Source organism: Neovison vison, chromosome 2, assembly GCF_020171115.1.
Source record: "Neovison vison isolate M4711 chromosome 2, ASM_NN_V1, whole genome shotgun sequence".
In the NCBI taxonomy this organism is placed as follows: Eukaryota; Metazoa; Chordata; class Mammalia; order Carnivora; family Mustelidae; genus Neogale; species Neogale vison.
Window position 1 is genome coordinate 34,059,442 of NC_058092.1, and position 16,403 is coordinate 34,075,844.

General features: G+C 59.2%; 1 protein-coding gene across 7 annotated transcripts in view; it reads left to right on the forward strand.

The window, feature by feature from the left end:
* Positions 1 to 16,403, forward strand: part of PTPRF (protein tyrosine phosphatase receptor type F) — an 86,341-nt gene that overhangs the window by 31,657 nt on the left and 38,281 nt on the right. For all 7 annotated transcript variants that reach the window (XM_044238022.1, XM_044238025.1, XM_044238024.1 and 4 more), the window contains exons 6-7: positions 4,419 to 4,607; positions 13,330 to 13,440. In XM_044238022.1, the coding sequence (XP_044093957.1) occupies positions 4,419 to 4,607; positions 13,330 to 13,440 (300 nt within the window). The remainder of the gene's footprint in view (positions 1 to 4,418; positions 4,608 to 13,329; positions 13,441 to 16,403) is intronic.

Consider the following 16,403-nt stretch of genomic DNA (forward strand, 5'->3'; position numbering starts at 1 on the left):
CTGGGTGCAGCCCCCTCCCTCTGGCCCAGACTCAGCCCCAGGCATCCCAGGCTGAGCCGGACAAAGAAACCTGTGTGTGCTTTGTATGGGGCCTCACCAGCCTCCCTCCCCGCAGCCATTGCAGCCAGCCTCAGCTCATCCCCTATCTGCCCCTACCCTAGCTTCATCTGCCAGGACCCCAACATTTGTCTTAGCTCCAAGCAGACCTGCCTTCCCATTGGCCCCCCAGTCTCCCATAGGCTTCACTCAAGGCAGTTCCACCTCACCCCTCCAGAGCTCTCCCTGTGTCCCATGTTCAAGGGTTTAGTACCCTTGCCTCTCTCCTTCTCCAGGAAGCCACCAAGATAGCAAGTGAATCATGGAGGTGAAGCAGCTTCACCACTGCTGTGGGGCCTCAGCCAAGTTTCTTCCCCTCTCTGAGCCTTCGTCTGGCAACACCCTCCGCCCGCGCGCGCACACACACACCCTGTCATGTTCCTCTGCCCAGTGGGGACAGCAGGGGAGGAATTTAGATCTCCTGTTGCAGTATCTAAAGCCCAAGTGCAGTTTGCTGCAGGAGCCGTTAAAGTACACGTGTGCACCCAGCACGGTGTGCAGAGATCCGTGGGGGCAGACCCCTGGGAACGTGTGTGCACCCTACTGTGCATGCTGGCGGAATCCACAGACAGCTGTAGAGACTTGTGCTTCCTGATACCTCTGTAGTCCCTTACAGGCCTCACAGGCTTCTCTTCCCCTCCCAAGGACCCCCTTGTCGTAGAATGGAGGGGCCTCCGCCCTGCAGGCGCAGACTCCGGGATTGCCCGGCTGAGGCTTTGAGGCAGGTGTGGGAAGCCCCGGCTGCTCGTTGAGCGATTGAGAGGGAAGGAAGCCCAAGGGGGAGGGGAGCAGAGAGTTGTGGAGTTGGAATGGGGGAGCAAGGTCTCCGGAGGGGAGGGGGCCCACTCTGCCCAGGTGGGGGCCAGAGGGGCGGCAGCTGCTTTGACCAATCGCGGATGCGCGCTAGCTAGGACGCGGGCACGCGCACAGCCTTCCTCCTCGAGCCCGCCTCTCTGCCGTTGCCATGGTTACCGGGTGGCCTGGAGGGGGAGGGGCCCCTCCTCCCTTCCACCCGCAGCCTGCGGGACAGGTTTTGAGGGGATTCAATAAGCATACACTGGGGTATGGGGATGTGGGTGCGTGCCCGCAGGTGGCCACATGTGGGGTACAGTGGGGTTTGTCTTGCTGCTTGTGTGCAGGGGCTTTCCACGGAGCAGCTGAGCCCTGAAGCCGGAGGAGGGTGAGGTATGGCAGGATGGTGGTACCATTCCCCAGGGGCACCCCTCCCAGGAACCCAAGGCCCAGCCCTGCCAGGCATGGGGCCCACCCCTCAGGATCATCCCAGCCCCCCTTCTCATTTAGCTGGGTGACCTTGGCCAGGTCTCTAAGCCCCAGGTCACTCTTCTACTGCCTAGGGTTTTGGTAAGAGTAAATCGTTTTTTAAAGCATTTTAACTCTCTACTTGGAACACAGTAAATGCTCCCTAACAGTAACCTTCTATGCCTCCTATCTGGGCCTCAGTTTTCCTGACTGTCGATGGGTTTGCAGTCATCATGTGATGTCAGACTGAGGGATTTCCCCAGGTCTGTGGCCCCCTCATGGTTGAGACTGTAGTGGACCTGGTCTCTGTAGGTCCTGCAGGGTGAGCAGGGGATAAATGTGCAGACTCATGGATGGGTCAGTTTCCACTAGTGTGCCCAGTGCCCAACTTGGCCAGACACACAACGGGCATCAGTAAGCAGCTGCTGACCTTGGCTGCGTTTGAATGTGGTGGAGGCCTCCCGGGGAGTAGAGAAGGAGGAGACAGCAGCGGGTCACTCCTGAGGGGCCGGTGTCCTCCTGCGAGACACGCTTACCCTGCTGGAGGTGCAGGACGGCAGCCTTCCGAGCTCTGCCTAGAAGCCGAGTTGGCACAAGGGACCGGGTTTTGGGTCCCGCTGTTTTATGGACAGCTCTTCACACATGCCGATTTTAGGTTCTGGCGGCAGTGCCTGAGGCATGATCTGAGCCAAGGACGGAGCCATTGAGGGCGCGATAATTGAGGGAGGAAAATTAATTGTCCTTAATTTGGCGTAAATCCCCAAGACCTTCCCCGTGTCAGGAATTCAGAGTAGATTCCAGGACACGGGGGCCGCAGGTGTTTGTACTTCTTCCCTTCTCCTTGATCTCCCTTGCCAGTGGAGATGGGGGCTGGCTGACTCCTGGGCCCGGACTCTGGCAGACTCTGTCACCCCTGTGCCCCCATTTGCTCAGCAGGGCTGTGCAGGTAGGATTGAGGACTGTCACCCTGGTGTGCTAGGGTGGCTCTGACTGTCCTGAGTGTCCCCCAGCTGCTGAGGAGGGCAAAGAGGGTGGACAGGGGCCCTGGGCCTCAGGCCCTGCCTGGGCCTTCCTGTTAAAGCAAACCTCAGCAGACTCAAAGGCAGCCGCCTCCTGCTCGGTGTACCCCGAGTCCTGCTTCCTTGCCACATTTTCCTTTTAAAAATCAGAGCTGGAAGTCAGGACACCGTGGGATCATATTTACAGCCAAGGAGATGCTGGGTTCACATCTGGAGTTTATAGGGCTGCAGGTGGGGAAGTAAGCATAGCGCCAGCTGCTGGGAGAGGCTGGAGAGGCAAGGCTGTGCTCGGAGTCCTACTGCTCTCCAGCGCAAGACCCCATCTCTTCATGCGGCCACGGTCCCTTTGGGATGCCACTGGCAGCTAGAGCCTTGGCAGAGCCCCCCGTCCCACCCGCCCAGGATCTGGCAGCAGATAGAGGGATGTTTTGCCCCTGCCTCCTGGGGCTCCTCCAGCTTCCTCTCCTGCCTGCCTCCCCAGTCCGTCTCCCTGGGTCTCCGAGAGTCTATAGGGAGGATCAGCCCTGCCAGTCTTTACTTTCTAGAATCGCTTCTGAGGATGCCATGTGCCTTCTCCCTGGCACAGGAGTCTGACCTCAGCTAGTGTCCTCACATACCCATCTTGTGCTGGGCCCAAGGGAGGAAGGTCTAGGCGGTGCCGCCTCCTGGTCTCTGCCACCACGGAGCCATGCTCTCCCACTGGAAGACTGACAGCGTTCCCCAGCCTCCACTGGGCATGTCTGGTGTCCACACTGATAGGCTCTGCCGGGTTCTCGAACGCAGGCAGAGGCCCCAGCCCGAGGCCCTGGGCTTGGTACCTGACTGCCCCGGTGGCTCAGCCGGGTGCTCCTTGTAGTGGTAATGTCCACTAATCTTCGTTGGTGCAGATTCTCTGTCACACTCTCCAGCACCTTGTGTGTCATTAGACGTGCTCCTTGCAATGGCTGTACAAGCTGGGAGCTTGAACCTGGTTTACAGATAAACGGAGGCGTGGAGAGGATGAGTAATGCACCCCGGTCACAGAGCTAGTTGGTGATGGGGGTCAAAGCCCCACTCCACCTGCTCTAGTCCAGAGCCTGTGCTCCCAGCCCCTTGTGCTTCCAGGGGTGGTGAGTGGCCAGCCCTGCTCCCCCAGTCTCAGGGGCCGTGTGTCGGAGTGTCTGTGCAGTGGGTGTGGGGGTGTGCCGATGTCTGTTGCTTCCGCACAACGACTCTTGTGTGAGCCGCCAGCCCCTGGTGAGGTGGGAAAGGCAGTCAGGGAGGAGTTTCACTTCCCTTCATCAAATTTGGTGTCCTCATAGAGCCTTTTTCTCTCCTTAGCCTCCACATGCTCCAACATGGTCCACAGGCCTGACCACGACCCCCAGGGAGTGAGGGAAGAGGGTCAGGGTCAAGGCTATAGTAGAGAATGGGCCAGGGTCAGGACCGGGAGATGCAGGGGGTCACTTGTAGGTCAGGGGTACCAGAGTCAGGTCCAGAATCCAGGCTGTGATGTAGGGTTCTGCCATGCTATGGGGCTCAAGGCCAGAGGCAAGCAGTGGAAGGGACACGACGTGCAGAAAAGGGAGTGGGAGCTAGGCAGCACCCGGGGGCGGGGGGGGCCTTTGGGCTGTGTTGTGGCCCTGGGTGCTGCTATATGAGCTGTGCCCCCACCCCCAACAGCCCAGCATCCGTGTAGCACTTTCTGCTGTGGCCAGCAGAGCATCAGTCCTCGTTTTTCACAGGGCCCGGAGAGAGAAGTGCTGACGTCTCCAGTCTGAGGCATTGTTTCTCAGACCTGGAAACTCCCTGCCAGGGCCGGGTGTGCTCCATGGTCAACTGTACCCCCCACCCCAGCCCTGCAATGGGCAGACCTAGGAAGTGGGACTCAGGAGTCTGGGTCCTCCCATGAAGCAGGCTCCACCCTTTAGAAGTCAGAAATTGGGAGACAAGGGTCTCAAGGGTCCCGGCCAACCTGGGAGTCGGGAGCAGCTACCCATGGCCGAGGGTTCTAGGGGGTAGGCAGTGCCGGCCCTGACTTGCCCTTCTGTTCTTTGTCTACAGAGGAACAGCTACCCCCGGGGTTCCCCTCCATCGACATGGGGCCTCAGCTGAAGGTGGTGGAGAAGGCACGTACAGCCACCATGCTGTGCGCAGCAGGCGGGAATCCCGACCCTGAGATCTCTTGGTTTAAGGACTTCCTCCCGGTGGACCCTGCCACGAGCAATGGCCGCATCAAGCAGCTGCGTTCAGGTGAGCAGAGGGCGAGGGGCAAGGGGCCACACAGACTTCAGGAAGGATGTCCCCTTGGCGCCCAGCATAGCCTTCCCTCTCGGGCCTGGGAGCCTGGGGTTGGCCCACCATGGCTGAGCGGATGGCACCCGGTCGGCGAGTCTCATCTCGGTACAGGCCCTCCTGGCCCAGGGAAGGGAGCTTGACAGCGAGGGCTCGTTGTCAGGGATTCTTTTCCCTTCCTGGGATCACCAGAGTCTAGACTTCGGTGCAGCCCAGCTCCTCGCAGCATGAGTGGAGCACCCGGCGTGGCGTTGGGCTCTGCAGAGGCGTCCGTGGCTGCTCATCCTCCATCCTGCCTGGAGTCTGGCCTGGGAGGAGGCCTACTCGATGCTTCTCTTTACTTCCCCAGATAGCAGGGCTTAGCCAGGAAAAGAGGCTGGAGATGCCTGATTCATCAGGCTTCAGAAGGCCGGACCTCAGGAGCTTCGAGCCAGGAGGACTTACTGCCATCCCTTGGCCACCAGGGCCACCTGTCTCCTCTGGATATCTCAGTCGAGCCAGCTGGGAGCCCTTGGCAGCAAGGATGCCGTCATGACCAGGCAGGAGGTGTCGCCCTGTTGATCGATCTGCCTCCGAGGCTCCCGCCAGGATAATTGATTCAGTTTTTGTGGGAACGGTGCAGGCGGGAAAGGAGGCTCAGCATCAGTTAGCTGTACTCTGCCTTTGCCGCCAGCGAAGGCTGAGCCGATAGACCTTGGTCCAGAACCTCTGCTGCGAGTTGCAGGGCAGTGGGCTCAGGCAAGACGGCCAGTGCCAGCCAGAGCCCCTGCTGCCCATTGGCTGTGAGGTCAGCACTGCAAAGGAGGACACAACACCGCCTGTCAGGGCTGTGCAGGCGTCAGAGGTGCCCCTGCCACTCCCTGGGGTGCCAGCCCCTCCCCCCTGCCTCCTACCAGGGAGCCGCCCCAGCAGCGCCAAGGGGAGGAAGGAGAGATGAGCTGCCCGGCGGGGGCCGGATTCAGACCTAAGCCAGGGCCGCCTGAGACAGCCTACAAAGTGTTAGCTCATTTAATTTAATTAAAACTCAACAAGATGGAGGCAGCTGTAACGCAGTTAATTAAAACAGCCATAATCAAGGCAGGAAATGGTCCGGCAGCATTTGCAGCCACTGCCCAGCACTGCCCAGCGGCCTGCTTCGGCTCCTCTGCGTTTGCTTGCAGTCCCCCGGGCAGGCTCCCCAAACAGCCAGATGGTCCTCCCCGCAGGCCTGGCCTTCGCCCCAGCACGGCCTTGGCCATCCGTGGCAGCAGTTCTGGGAAGGCTCGCCATCTCGCACACTCGTCCATCAACTATTTATGTGGTCCTTACTGTGGGCCAGGCCCTGTGCCCCCCATTTGCTGCCTGCCACGCCATTGGCAGCCGCTCCTCCCCCGTCCCTGGCTTTCCTCTCACATCTGTCTCCCTGAGGCCTCCTCTTCCTCTGCTCCTTCCACCAGCCTCCGTCTCCGTCGCCAGCACTTGCTCCGTGAGTGGGGCCTTCCCCACCAGGCCGACTCACCCCCTCCTGTAGCTTCAGGTACCCTCTCCACACCCACATGCCTGGTTCTGTTTCCCAACACCACACAGCTTGCCCGAGTGAGACCAGAAAAATCTAACTGCCTTCTGAGTGTCACCCTGACTCTCCAGGAGTGGTGACTTCCTTCCCAAACAGCCGCGGCCTTCTCCCACTAACCACCTCCTTGCAGGTGGCCGTCCCCTCAGCCTGAACGCAGGGACATGCCTCAACTCTGCTCCGATAAGAAAGCATCACATCCTCTTGTCACCCACATGGCTCCCATGCCAGACCCCCTTCCTCCTTCTGCTGCCTTGGCGGTAGCCGGGTCCGTAAGCACTGTGCTCCCTGCCTCCAGGCTCTCCCTGAGAATCCAGCCCCCCGCAGCTGCCGGGTTTCTGCTCGTGCTCCTCTGTGCTTGGACAGCCTCAGTAGCCCCTCCCTGCCGGCGAGCCCAGGCTCCTGCTCCTGAACGAGGCACACAGAAGTCTCCTGTTCTTCCCAGCTCAGGTCGGCAGCTTTACCTCCTCGGGTCTCAGCTACACCACTTACCAGCTCTGCGGCCTCCGGGAAGTTCTTTAACTTCTTTGAGCTTCTGTTCTCTCACCTTTAAAAAGGACTAAGGGAGACAACAGCAGTCGATGCTTTAGTTCACAGCCTCGTGCTCAGGGAAGGCTCTGGCCACCCCACACTTGCACGGAGCCACCCTGACCCCATCCTTGCTGTCTGCTCTGCTTTACCAAATCAGGAAGCCTCTCCCCTCTGTTCCTAAGTAAGGCCGCCTCCTTCAGGACCCACCCCACTCGATGCTGTTACTGCCTGGCCCCATCTCTGCTCACTTAGGCTGGGCCCTCCTTACAGGAAGGGCATGGGTCTGGCTCCCCAGTGCAAGGTCCCCCTCCCCCCACCTCCCAGCACAAGCCAGCTATAGGACAGGTGGCTCTCAGGGACGAGACCTTTGGGCCCTGCCCCTGCAGACAGATGTTCACTCCCCCTGCTGCTTAGGCCCAAGGAAGACCTTGTTTCACCTTTGCTGCTACCTGGGAGCTGCAACCTGAGGGTTATGGACCCAGGATCCAGTTCCTGAGGTGGCACCTGAGGGGTCTTCATCATCCTGTCTCTAGTAACACACAGGACTCTCTCCCCTCACTGCTGCCTGGCTCTGGCACCAGGCCCTCAGCTCCAGGAGCTGCTGCCCCTGTCCTGTTACCATGTGAAAGGATGCCGTCGCCCATCTGACAGGGAGATCCCTTCATGCAGTGGAATCAGGCCTCCAAGTGCTTGGCTGTTTACAGGGACCTTCGCAGTTTATGCGTCACTGACGTATCACAAAGTATTTCCCTGCCTTTTGTTGCACTTGATTCTCCTGGAACCCTGAGAAGTAGGACAGGCTGTGATTATCATGCCCACTTCACAGCTGAATTAAGGGAGTCACCTGGGGTCACACGTGGAGATCCAGGGCCAGGGAGCTCCCCCGTGCAGTCACCCAGAGGCCTTCTGGCATCACAAATGCCAAGCCTGGGGTCTGGGGGATAGTTGGGCCCCGTGAGCACAGCAGAGTGCCCAGTCCTGTCCTCTCCCAACCTCACACCCTCTCTGACTCGTCCCCAGCACCTGTCAGGCACCTGCAGGCTGAGGTACAGCCCACGACACAGGGCATGGCCCCCGAAACAGGAGCTGGAAAGAAGGGCTGCTGTTGTGAGGGCCGCCCAGGCCTGAGCTCTGCTCCATGGATGTTTTCCTCACTAAAGTGACATGACATACTGTTTCAGAGCCTTTTGGGAATTTGAACTTGAGGCCCAGGGTGGGCGCAGAGGACTGGAGACAAACTCAGGGAGAGTGGAAGTCAAGTCAGCAGCAGGCGGTGTCACCAAAGCAGCAAGGGGAGGCTCCTCTCCAAGTGGGGCTCAGAGCCACTTCCAGGTCTTGAAAGGAGCTGGTGGCCCACACGCTTGGCCAAGCCCAGACAGGGTGCCGAGGAGACCTCCGGTGCTCCGCTCATCCCCATGGCCTAAACATGTAAGCTGCCATCCCTTTGCCGTTGAGGACAGCCTGACCACATCCACGCTCTCCCCCAGAGTGCAATCTCCTTGCACACCCTCTGGACACCTGAGCTGAGACTACAGGGCCTGAGCAGAGGTGCCTGCATCTGGCTGCGGTGGGGGGAGCCCTCTGGCCCTGGCAGATGGGACCCAGAGCCAAGCGCGGAGCAGACTCCGGGGGCTCCTAAAGGCTGCTGTCCCCGACCCCGCTGGCTGGACGGCCCAGCTCTGACCAGAAGAGCGTGTCCTCCCACTCGCCCCATCTCTCTACTGGGTCTGCAGGAGGGCATGCGGGCGGTGCGTGGTCAGAGTTTCCCTTTGGCCCGAGCACACGGGCCCGTCTCAGGAGCAGCGCTGACTCCTGCTGACTCCTGGGCCCCTCCAGTCTCCCACACCCACCCTGTGACATGGTAAGGCGAATTCTTCTTTCAGTCTGGTGGAGAAGTGACTCTTCAGAGAGGTCCAGAGACTGGTCGCACAGCAGGTTAGGTTTTGGGAGAGCAGAGGACAGAAGCTAGGGGACCCAGTCCTGGACTGTTTACCCCGCCACCCCCTCCCAGGCCGGGCCTACACTGTGAAAGCAGATCAGCGAGCGGTTGTTGACTTTTTTGGTCTGAGGACCTCTGATTGTAAATATTAGAGGACCTCGAAGATCTTCTGTTGGCGTAGGTTTTATCCATCAGTATTTATCATATTAGATGTTGAGAAAAGTTTTAGATATTGAAATTTTCAAATAATTTAAAAATCTATTACATGTTAAATAGCATTTTTAAATGAAGAATAATTATGTTTTCTAAAACAGAAACATCTCGTGAGGCGAGTGGCATTGTTTTACATTTTCACAAATCTCTTTAATTGGGGCCTTGATCAAAGACTGTTGGATTCTCATGTCTGCTTCCACATTTGGTCTATTGCAATATCACACTTTGTGGAATGTCTGGAAAACTCTGCTGTATATTCATAAGAGAGCTAGAGTGAAAAAGGCAAATGACTTCTTAGTGTCATGAAAATAGTTTCAACCTTGTGGACCCTCTGAAAGGGTCTTGGGGACAGTCACGGTCCCTGGAGGATCATGCCTGGGGGATCACTGTGATAATGGTTCTTCCCAGTCTCTCTGCAGCCCCTCCACACCCAGCCCAGGTCCCAGCACCTGCCTTTGCCCCTTCTCCAACTTCTGTGTCTGCACGAGGCAGCCTGATCCAGTGGGAAGGCTGTGCACCAGACCTGGTTAGTTCCTGCCACGTCACTCGCCGGCCATGTGACCTTGGGCTTTGGGGAAGCCACTTACTGTTCCTCAGCTTGTTTCATCGTTCTTGTGTGGGCCTGAATACTGCCTCCTAGGCAGGTGTCATCAGGGTCGATGAGGGAGCGATCACTGTTTGTCCCTTGACATACTTCCCTCTCCTGCAACAGGCAGAGAGGGGAGAGGGGCAGGGTGGACAGCACGGGACTCAGGCCCCCCCCATCGGCTCGTCGCTCCTGCGGATGAGGCCATGGTAGAATATGGGGCCTGAGCACAGCCTCAGAGGAGGCCCCTGTTCGGACCGCATAGCAGCCCTGCACTGGGCATTTGGAGACTGTGTGTCTGGCCCTCTGGGCTTGTAGCCCTGACCAGGTGAGGGGGAGGCCCTGGCCTCTGGCTCTCACCAGTCAGGTTGGGGGGAAGCTTAGTAGTCACTCACTTTTTTATCTGGGTTGAGTGGGCTCTGCGGGGCATCTGTCACTGGGTTGTGAGTTCTCCCCAAGTCCCCCGGTGGGGCTGGGCTGGTGTGTCTGCTTGGAGACCTGGCCTGGTGGTGGCCTACAGCAAGCCTTTCCTTTAGCCCCTACTGTGTGCTTAACTTGGTTTGTTTTGGTAAGTGCTTTGTTTTGAAATCGTGCCCACCTGGGACACTGGGGTGCCCCTGAGGAGTGGAGTTGCTCCCTCTTTTTTGTTCACTTTCCCCTCATTGACCTCAGCGCGGTCTGCAGGAGCCCTGGCTCCATCTTCCTGATCCCGGTTACCTCTGGCCCCACGACCCCAGCCTCACCCCCCGCCCTTGCCCGCCTCCAAGCAGTGCCTGTGACCCGGGGGACACCGCTTCACCTGCACTCAGCCTGGCTCAGCCTGGCGCTTGCGCACCTGTCACCTGTGTCGGTCTAACTCAGGCCTCGATTTCTCCGTGTATTTAAGGCCCTTTCTCATGTTTTATTTGATCTGATTTGGCTTTTTGTGGCTTTCCTTCCTTTTGTACTAATGCTTCTCTCTGATCTTATTTGCATTCAAATTACCTCGCCAGGTGGTTCACCAATCAGAGGTAAGAATGCTGTCCGTGCATCTCGCCACGCCACGCCACTGCGTCACCACCACTCCATCCCGTCCAGTCCGTCACCTCCCCATCCCCATCCTGACCTCTCCAGCCTCCTCATCTCCAGCTCCAGTCCCCTCAGCACCACCGGCCACCACACACCTCCACTCTCGGTCATTCCCTCCTGTGGACTCATCCATTACAAGTCTGGACTGTAGAAAAACTCCGCTGAGCCCCGCCTTGGGGATGGCAAGCCCTGCTTCCCCAGCCTTTCAGGCCAACCCCACAGAAGGGACCCTGTCCGCTCCCACGGGGAAGCCAAGTGCTGAGCCCCAAGCCCAGCCACAGACGGAGAGTCTTCCCAGGAGGTGGGGCAGTGTGACCGGGCCTCGCCTTTCCTCCCAAGAAGCCCCTATTTCTTGGGGCCCTAAATGATTGCTTGACTTCCCTTAACATCCTCGCCCTAGAGCAGGGTGAGGACTGCCCATAAATCCCTGTGGCCCATCATACACGAGGAGAAGCACTCAGGGAAGACTCCAGTGTAGGTGTTGCAGTGACACGGGGAATAACCAGGGTCCACCGTGACTAGCTCAGACACCCTGCCCGCCCTGGCTGCTTTCATACCCCAGAGTCCTGTGGCCCCAGGCTTCAGAAATCACACTCTGGACACTCAAAGATCCGGGTGCAAGTTTGACTCGCTGGCGTGGCCTTCAGAGAAGCAATCCCTCTCTCAGAAGTCTGCTTCCTCCTCTTTAAATCAGGGCCAGGGCCCACCTCACTAGTCACGAGGTTTAGAGGAGGGGATGAGGGTCCGGGCAGCATCTGGCTCGGAGCAGGCCCACTGGAAGACAGTCGCTTCTGGACTGATCGTATTCACCTCATTTCTTCATGCCTCTCAGCATCCTTGAGCACATCTAGTCCCTCAGTCCAGGGCCAGGGTGGTCTCAGGGCTGAGAGGAGCCACTGCCTCCCTGCAGGGTGTCTGGTTTGTTACCCTCAAGGAGGGACTCACCCTCCAGACCCCCTACCCATTCTGTCAGCCTGCGCTAGCTCTTTGTGTCCCCACCACTGGGTTGTGGTGTTGGTTCCAGATGTTGGGGTTTCTGTGTGGATCCAGGCTCAGGGGCTGTGTTGGGTTCCCCACCAGGTCCAATTCTCGGCAACAGGGGAGCCTCCTCCCCCGGGAGGGGTCTTACCCCACCACTACTTGTCCCTGCCTGTGGCGTTGGCCACCAGGTCTCCCCTCCCTCCCCAGCTGAGCTGACCTAGTGCAACACCCCCCACACACACACACCAGCCAGAGGCCCAACCCCACCTGCTTGAAGGAACATTTTCTGTAACAACGTCCATCCATCCCATACACGTGACCTGTTGGGTGCCCATCGGGGCTATTCTTGCAGAAGATGGGTATTTGGCCTGCGCCCTGGGCCCTCATGCTCCCGGATGGCCGGTGGGGAGGGCGGAAGCCAGGACCACGGAGCAAGCCAGCCCCTTGTCCTGCATCGAGGTTAAGCCTTGGCAGGCTCTTCCTCTACCCCCAGGCCCCAGGCCCCTGTGTGTTCAGGGCCCCTCCTGCTGCCCTGGGTCTGGGTGCGGAAGAAGGGTGTCAGGCAGTGAAGGGGCTGCAACTGGGACCCATGGTTCACCTCCCCTGGGGCGTGGGCCATGAGAGTGTGACTTGGAATTCTTCCTGTGGCTTTTATCCAGGCCAATCCAGTGGGGTCCAACAGGTTCTGTCTCTGTCCTTTGTGGGTGTGGTGACCGTCAGCCAGTCTGAGGCCTGGGAAGGGGCTGTTAGGGTCACTCTGGCTGTTCTGTGCAGGTGGCGGTTTTCTGTCAGGCCATGTGCTGTGGGGTGATTCAATGTCCGTTGGACTGTCCTGTGTGGGTTTGATTGTCTGTCGGCTTGTTCCAGGGAGGGGGTATTGCTTGTGGCTCAGGGTGTTACTGTCTTAGACGGCTTGCCTGGTGTGCTCTCAAGAACAGTGTTTTCAGGGTTTATTGCCAGGGCTGGGGGTGTCCAGGTCGAGTGGTTTCACCCCCCCCACCCCCTGCTGCCTTGGGCTCCCCTACCTGGATCTGCCAGAGGGTCCTTTTCAGCTGCCCACCGCCCCCCCTCCCCAGTCCTGGCTCCTGTCTGTCCGTCTGCGGCCAGAGCAGCCCCTCAGGGCACTGGCCCGAGTGGGAGCTGCAGCCTCCATTAGCCTCCTGAATTATGCAGCAGCCGCGGTGGGTCGAAGCACTTTAGCAGGACCAGGCTGAGGAGAGGAGCCGGAATGGGCGGGGCCCGAGGGATAGGGGTGGGGTGGGAGGAGAGGGTGGGTGCTGTGAGCGGAGGCTGCCAGATACCAGCCCCCCAGAGCAAGCTCCTTCCTTCCTGTAGAAATCTGGTGGGCGGCCGATTCCCAGGCTCTTACCCAGTGAGCCCCATCGTGTGCTCGTGGCTCCCAGGCCAGCGGGGATCCAGGCTGCGTCCCCTCCACGCCTGGCTCCACGTTGCCTGGCAGGGCCAGTAGGTCTGGGAGCACATATGGGCATGCTTACTGGCCAGTGGGCTCCAGGATGGGGAGTCCAGGACTGGACACTCCGTGGAGCTGGGGGGGGGATGGGATGGAGACCCTGGCCCAGCCAACAAGCTCTACGAAACTGCAGGGATTAGGACAGGCAGTTTGTGCTCCTGATTGCAACGCCTGCTTCCAGCCATGAGGCCGGGGGCTCATCAGGGAGAGCTTCCTGGAGGCAACACTGGTGCCCAGGTGTGGCCCCGACATCTTCAACCTCTGGTCAACACAAGCCCAAATGCCGTGGAGACCGCTCCCCATAATCCAGGCCTGATCTCTGTTGCTGTGTCCCCGCAGGTGCCTTGCAGATTGAGAGCAGCGAGGAGTCGGACCAAGGCAAGTACGAGTGTGTGGCGACCAACTCTGCAGGCACTCGCTACTCGGCCCCCGCCAACCTGTATGTGCGAGGTAAGGATGAGGGCAGCACCCAGCCCTGTCTCCATGGAGCTGAACTGGGCTGCTGGGCATGCCGTCTGGAGCCCTCAGTGTAGGCAGTGGGGGCTGCCCTCTGCCCAGGCTCTCCTTTCCCCGCCTCTCTCTGCCACAGGAAGGACAGCCAGGACTGCTCCCACTGGGCAGACTCCCGATGTCCGCCGCTACTTTGCCTTCCTTTCCCGCAGGCCCTGTGGGATGCAGCAGCTCTTGGGAGCATTTGTATCTCTTATAGGTCCTGCCCCGTGGGCCCAGAGCCCCATGGGAGTCTAGAGCCTTCCAAGCTGACTTTTCACTGTGTATGTATGTGTGTGTGTGCGCACGCACACAGAAGCAGACACACTTGTTTGTATGTAAACATGGGCAGACCTCCCTGGCATTCCTTGAGTCTGCCCACCCCAGCAAGGGGGGTACTCCAGGCCAAGTGAGCCCGCCTTCTGGCCAGGTCTGCACAGAGCCTTCCTGGAGGAGGAGGCAGCTCTGCTCTGTCACCAGCCAGGATTCTTATAGAGAAGGCCACTCTGAGACTGCTGTGAGCCCCTACAGGTGAGCACCTACCGTGTTTCAGGTGTTTCTTCCTGAGACTTGGAGGATCCTGTGTCTTCACAAGTCTAGGGACCCACCAGAGAGGGCCTGGGGGCTGTTTTGGAGTGTCTGGCGTCTGCTAGGCTCACGGCCCAAGGGCGACCAAAGCTGGCCACTCACCCCTTCCTGAGAACATGCTGGGTCTTGTGTGCACAGTGCATGGGAGGGGCCTAGAGCCCCTCCTACCCCCACATCCCTGTCACTTAGCCCTCCTGCACAGATGGACTTCATTACAAGTGAAACTGTCTCCTCTCAGGGGATTTGAAGAGGAAAGTGGACGCAGCTTTTTTGCAGCGATGACTTCATCACGCTGAGTGCTTAGTGTAGTTTCTCGAGGGGACTGTCTGCCTCTCCAGCCAGCAGTGTCCACAGCCTGTTCTGCTCTTTAGGGCCACCTGGTCAGACAAGGTGGAGAGAATTAGGCATCAACTGTGTAGTTGGTGAGGAACTGCTCCATGTCAGGACACAGGTTCCCAAGAGGCCAAGGCTGCCAGCCCCTTGGGTGATGGGCAAGTTGTGTCTCAGAGACCAGGGGTGACACTTCATTAGAGTTGGGGGTGTAGGGTGGGAGGCTCCCACTGGCCCTCTTGTGAGGTATCCTGCCCATCCAGGCTCGCCTAAGTGGCCCCAGGGCCTGTCTTAAGGAACAGCGTCAGAGCAGAGAGTCCGGGGGGAGCCTGAGAGCCCCGCCCCCACAGATGGCCCAGATGAGGGGAGCTGGGACGTGCGCAGCCTTCCCCCCACTGCTCCAGGCAGAGCTTCTGACAGGCGCACGGGGCTGACAAGCCCTATCCTAGAGCGGAGCCATCGGGACAGCCCTTCTCAAAGACCTGCCTCCTTCCCCCTGGACCGTTCCAAATGCCGTGCCGATGCAGTCCTAACCGAACACTTCTTTTAAAAGATCATAGGGTCAAAAGAGTTGAGGTCCCAAGAAAGCCTTTTGCCATGTATGACTGCACCAGGGAGAGGAGTGGCCCAGCAGAGCCACCGAGAAACCCACACAAGCTGCGTGGGCATGTTCTGATGGGCGCATTTCCCAGGGCAGAGCTGCGGGAGAAGGCCCAGACATAGCGGAAGGACCCCATGCTGTTATCCTGGCTTGGTAGCATTCTCTGAAGTTACTTCGCACCTGCTGCAGCCCTGAGACAAGGTGGCCGGTCTCTCTGGAGATGAGCCGAGCTCAGCCGCCATAGCTGGCAGCTCGGGCACAAACCGGAGAGCTCTCACCTCCAGCCCTACCAGGTGGGCTCAGGTCCTGACGTGGCCCATCCCCCACTTCCACCTAGCCTCCCTAAATCACCTTTCCTGCCCACACCCACAGGCCTTTTGGGCAGCAAGTACGGGGCTTTCTTTATTTCTTGCCCCACTTGCCAGGTACCCCGAGGCAGGCTGTCCCAGTGCAGCTTTGCTTATCTTTCCCTCTCTCGCATGTGTTCCTGTGGACCCTGACGTCCCCAGGGCCAGTCCTAAGTCTCTGTGCCTAAGACCTGCCTGATAGCCAGGCTCTACCTGCGCCTGTCCCTGCCCTGTTTTGTCCAGAGCAACTTGCCAGGAGCTTCACATGCGCTGTCCCGTAGCCCCAGGACAGGCCCTACTAATGAGACTTGGAGACACCTAGAAAGCTAGTTGCTAGGAATTTTGCCTCTGGTGTCCCCACCACTCCTCATCTCAGTCCTGGCAAAGCCCGTGCGTTCTACCCCCAGCGGTGCTCAGGGCCCATTAGCCCCAGCAACTCTTGAGACGGCCTCTCCCCTGCTGGCCACCAGCTCTGTCCCGAAGGCTGCTTGTGAGTGGACCAACTGTGGTGAGTCCCCCAGTGCCTGCCCACCTGCTGCCCTCAGAGCAGCTCTGAGACCTTCCAGAGCAGGCAGGTGCCTGTTGCCCTCCCGTGGGCACCAGCTGTCAGGAGCCTCAACATCCAGGCCCCTGTGGCCTCCAGCCCTGGTTTCTCAGCCTCAGCACCATTGACCCTTGGGGCCTGATGACTCTTTAGTTGTGTGGGGCTCTCCTGGGGGTCGTGTGATGTGTAGCAGCTCCTCTGGCCCCCCGATGGCAGCAGCGCCCCTAGACATGAGAACCCACAACATGGCCATCCCTTGCCTGGTGTCACCTGGGAGGCTCTCTCCCCACCCTCACGTTGGGAACCGGTGCTCCAGATGGACAGCCTCCCACCAGCACTCATCTCTCTCCATCTCCCTCTTCTCTCACTGTGTTCACTGGGCTCAAGGCCACATCTCCTCCTGGGATTTGTCTTCAGTTTCTCACATCCTTCCTCTGTCCCCCCTGCAACTGCCACATGTAACAGGACAGCGCGTGTGAAACTCCCAGCACCGTGGCGGGCGCACGGGAAGCAC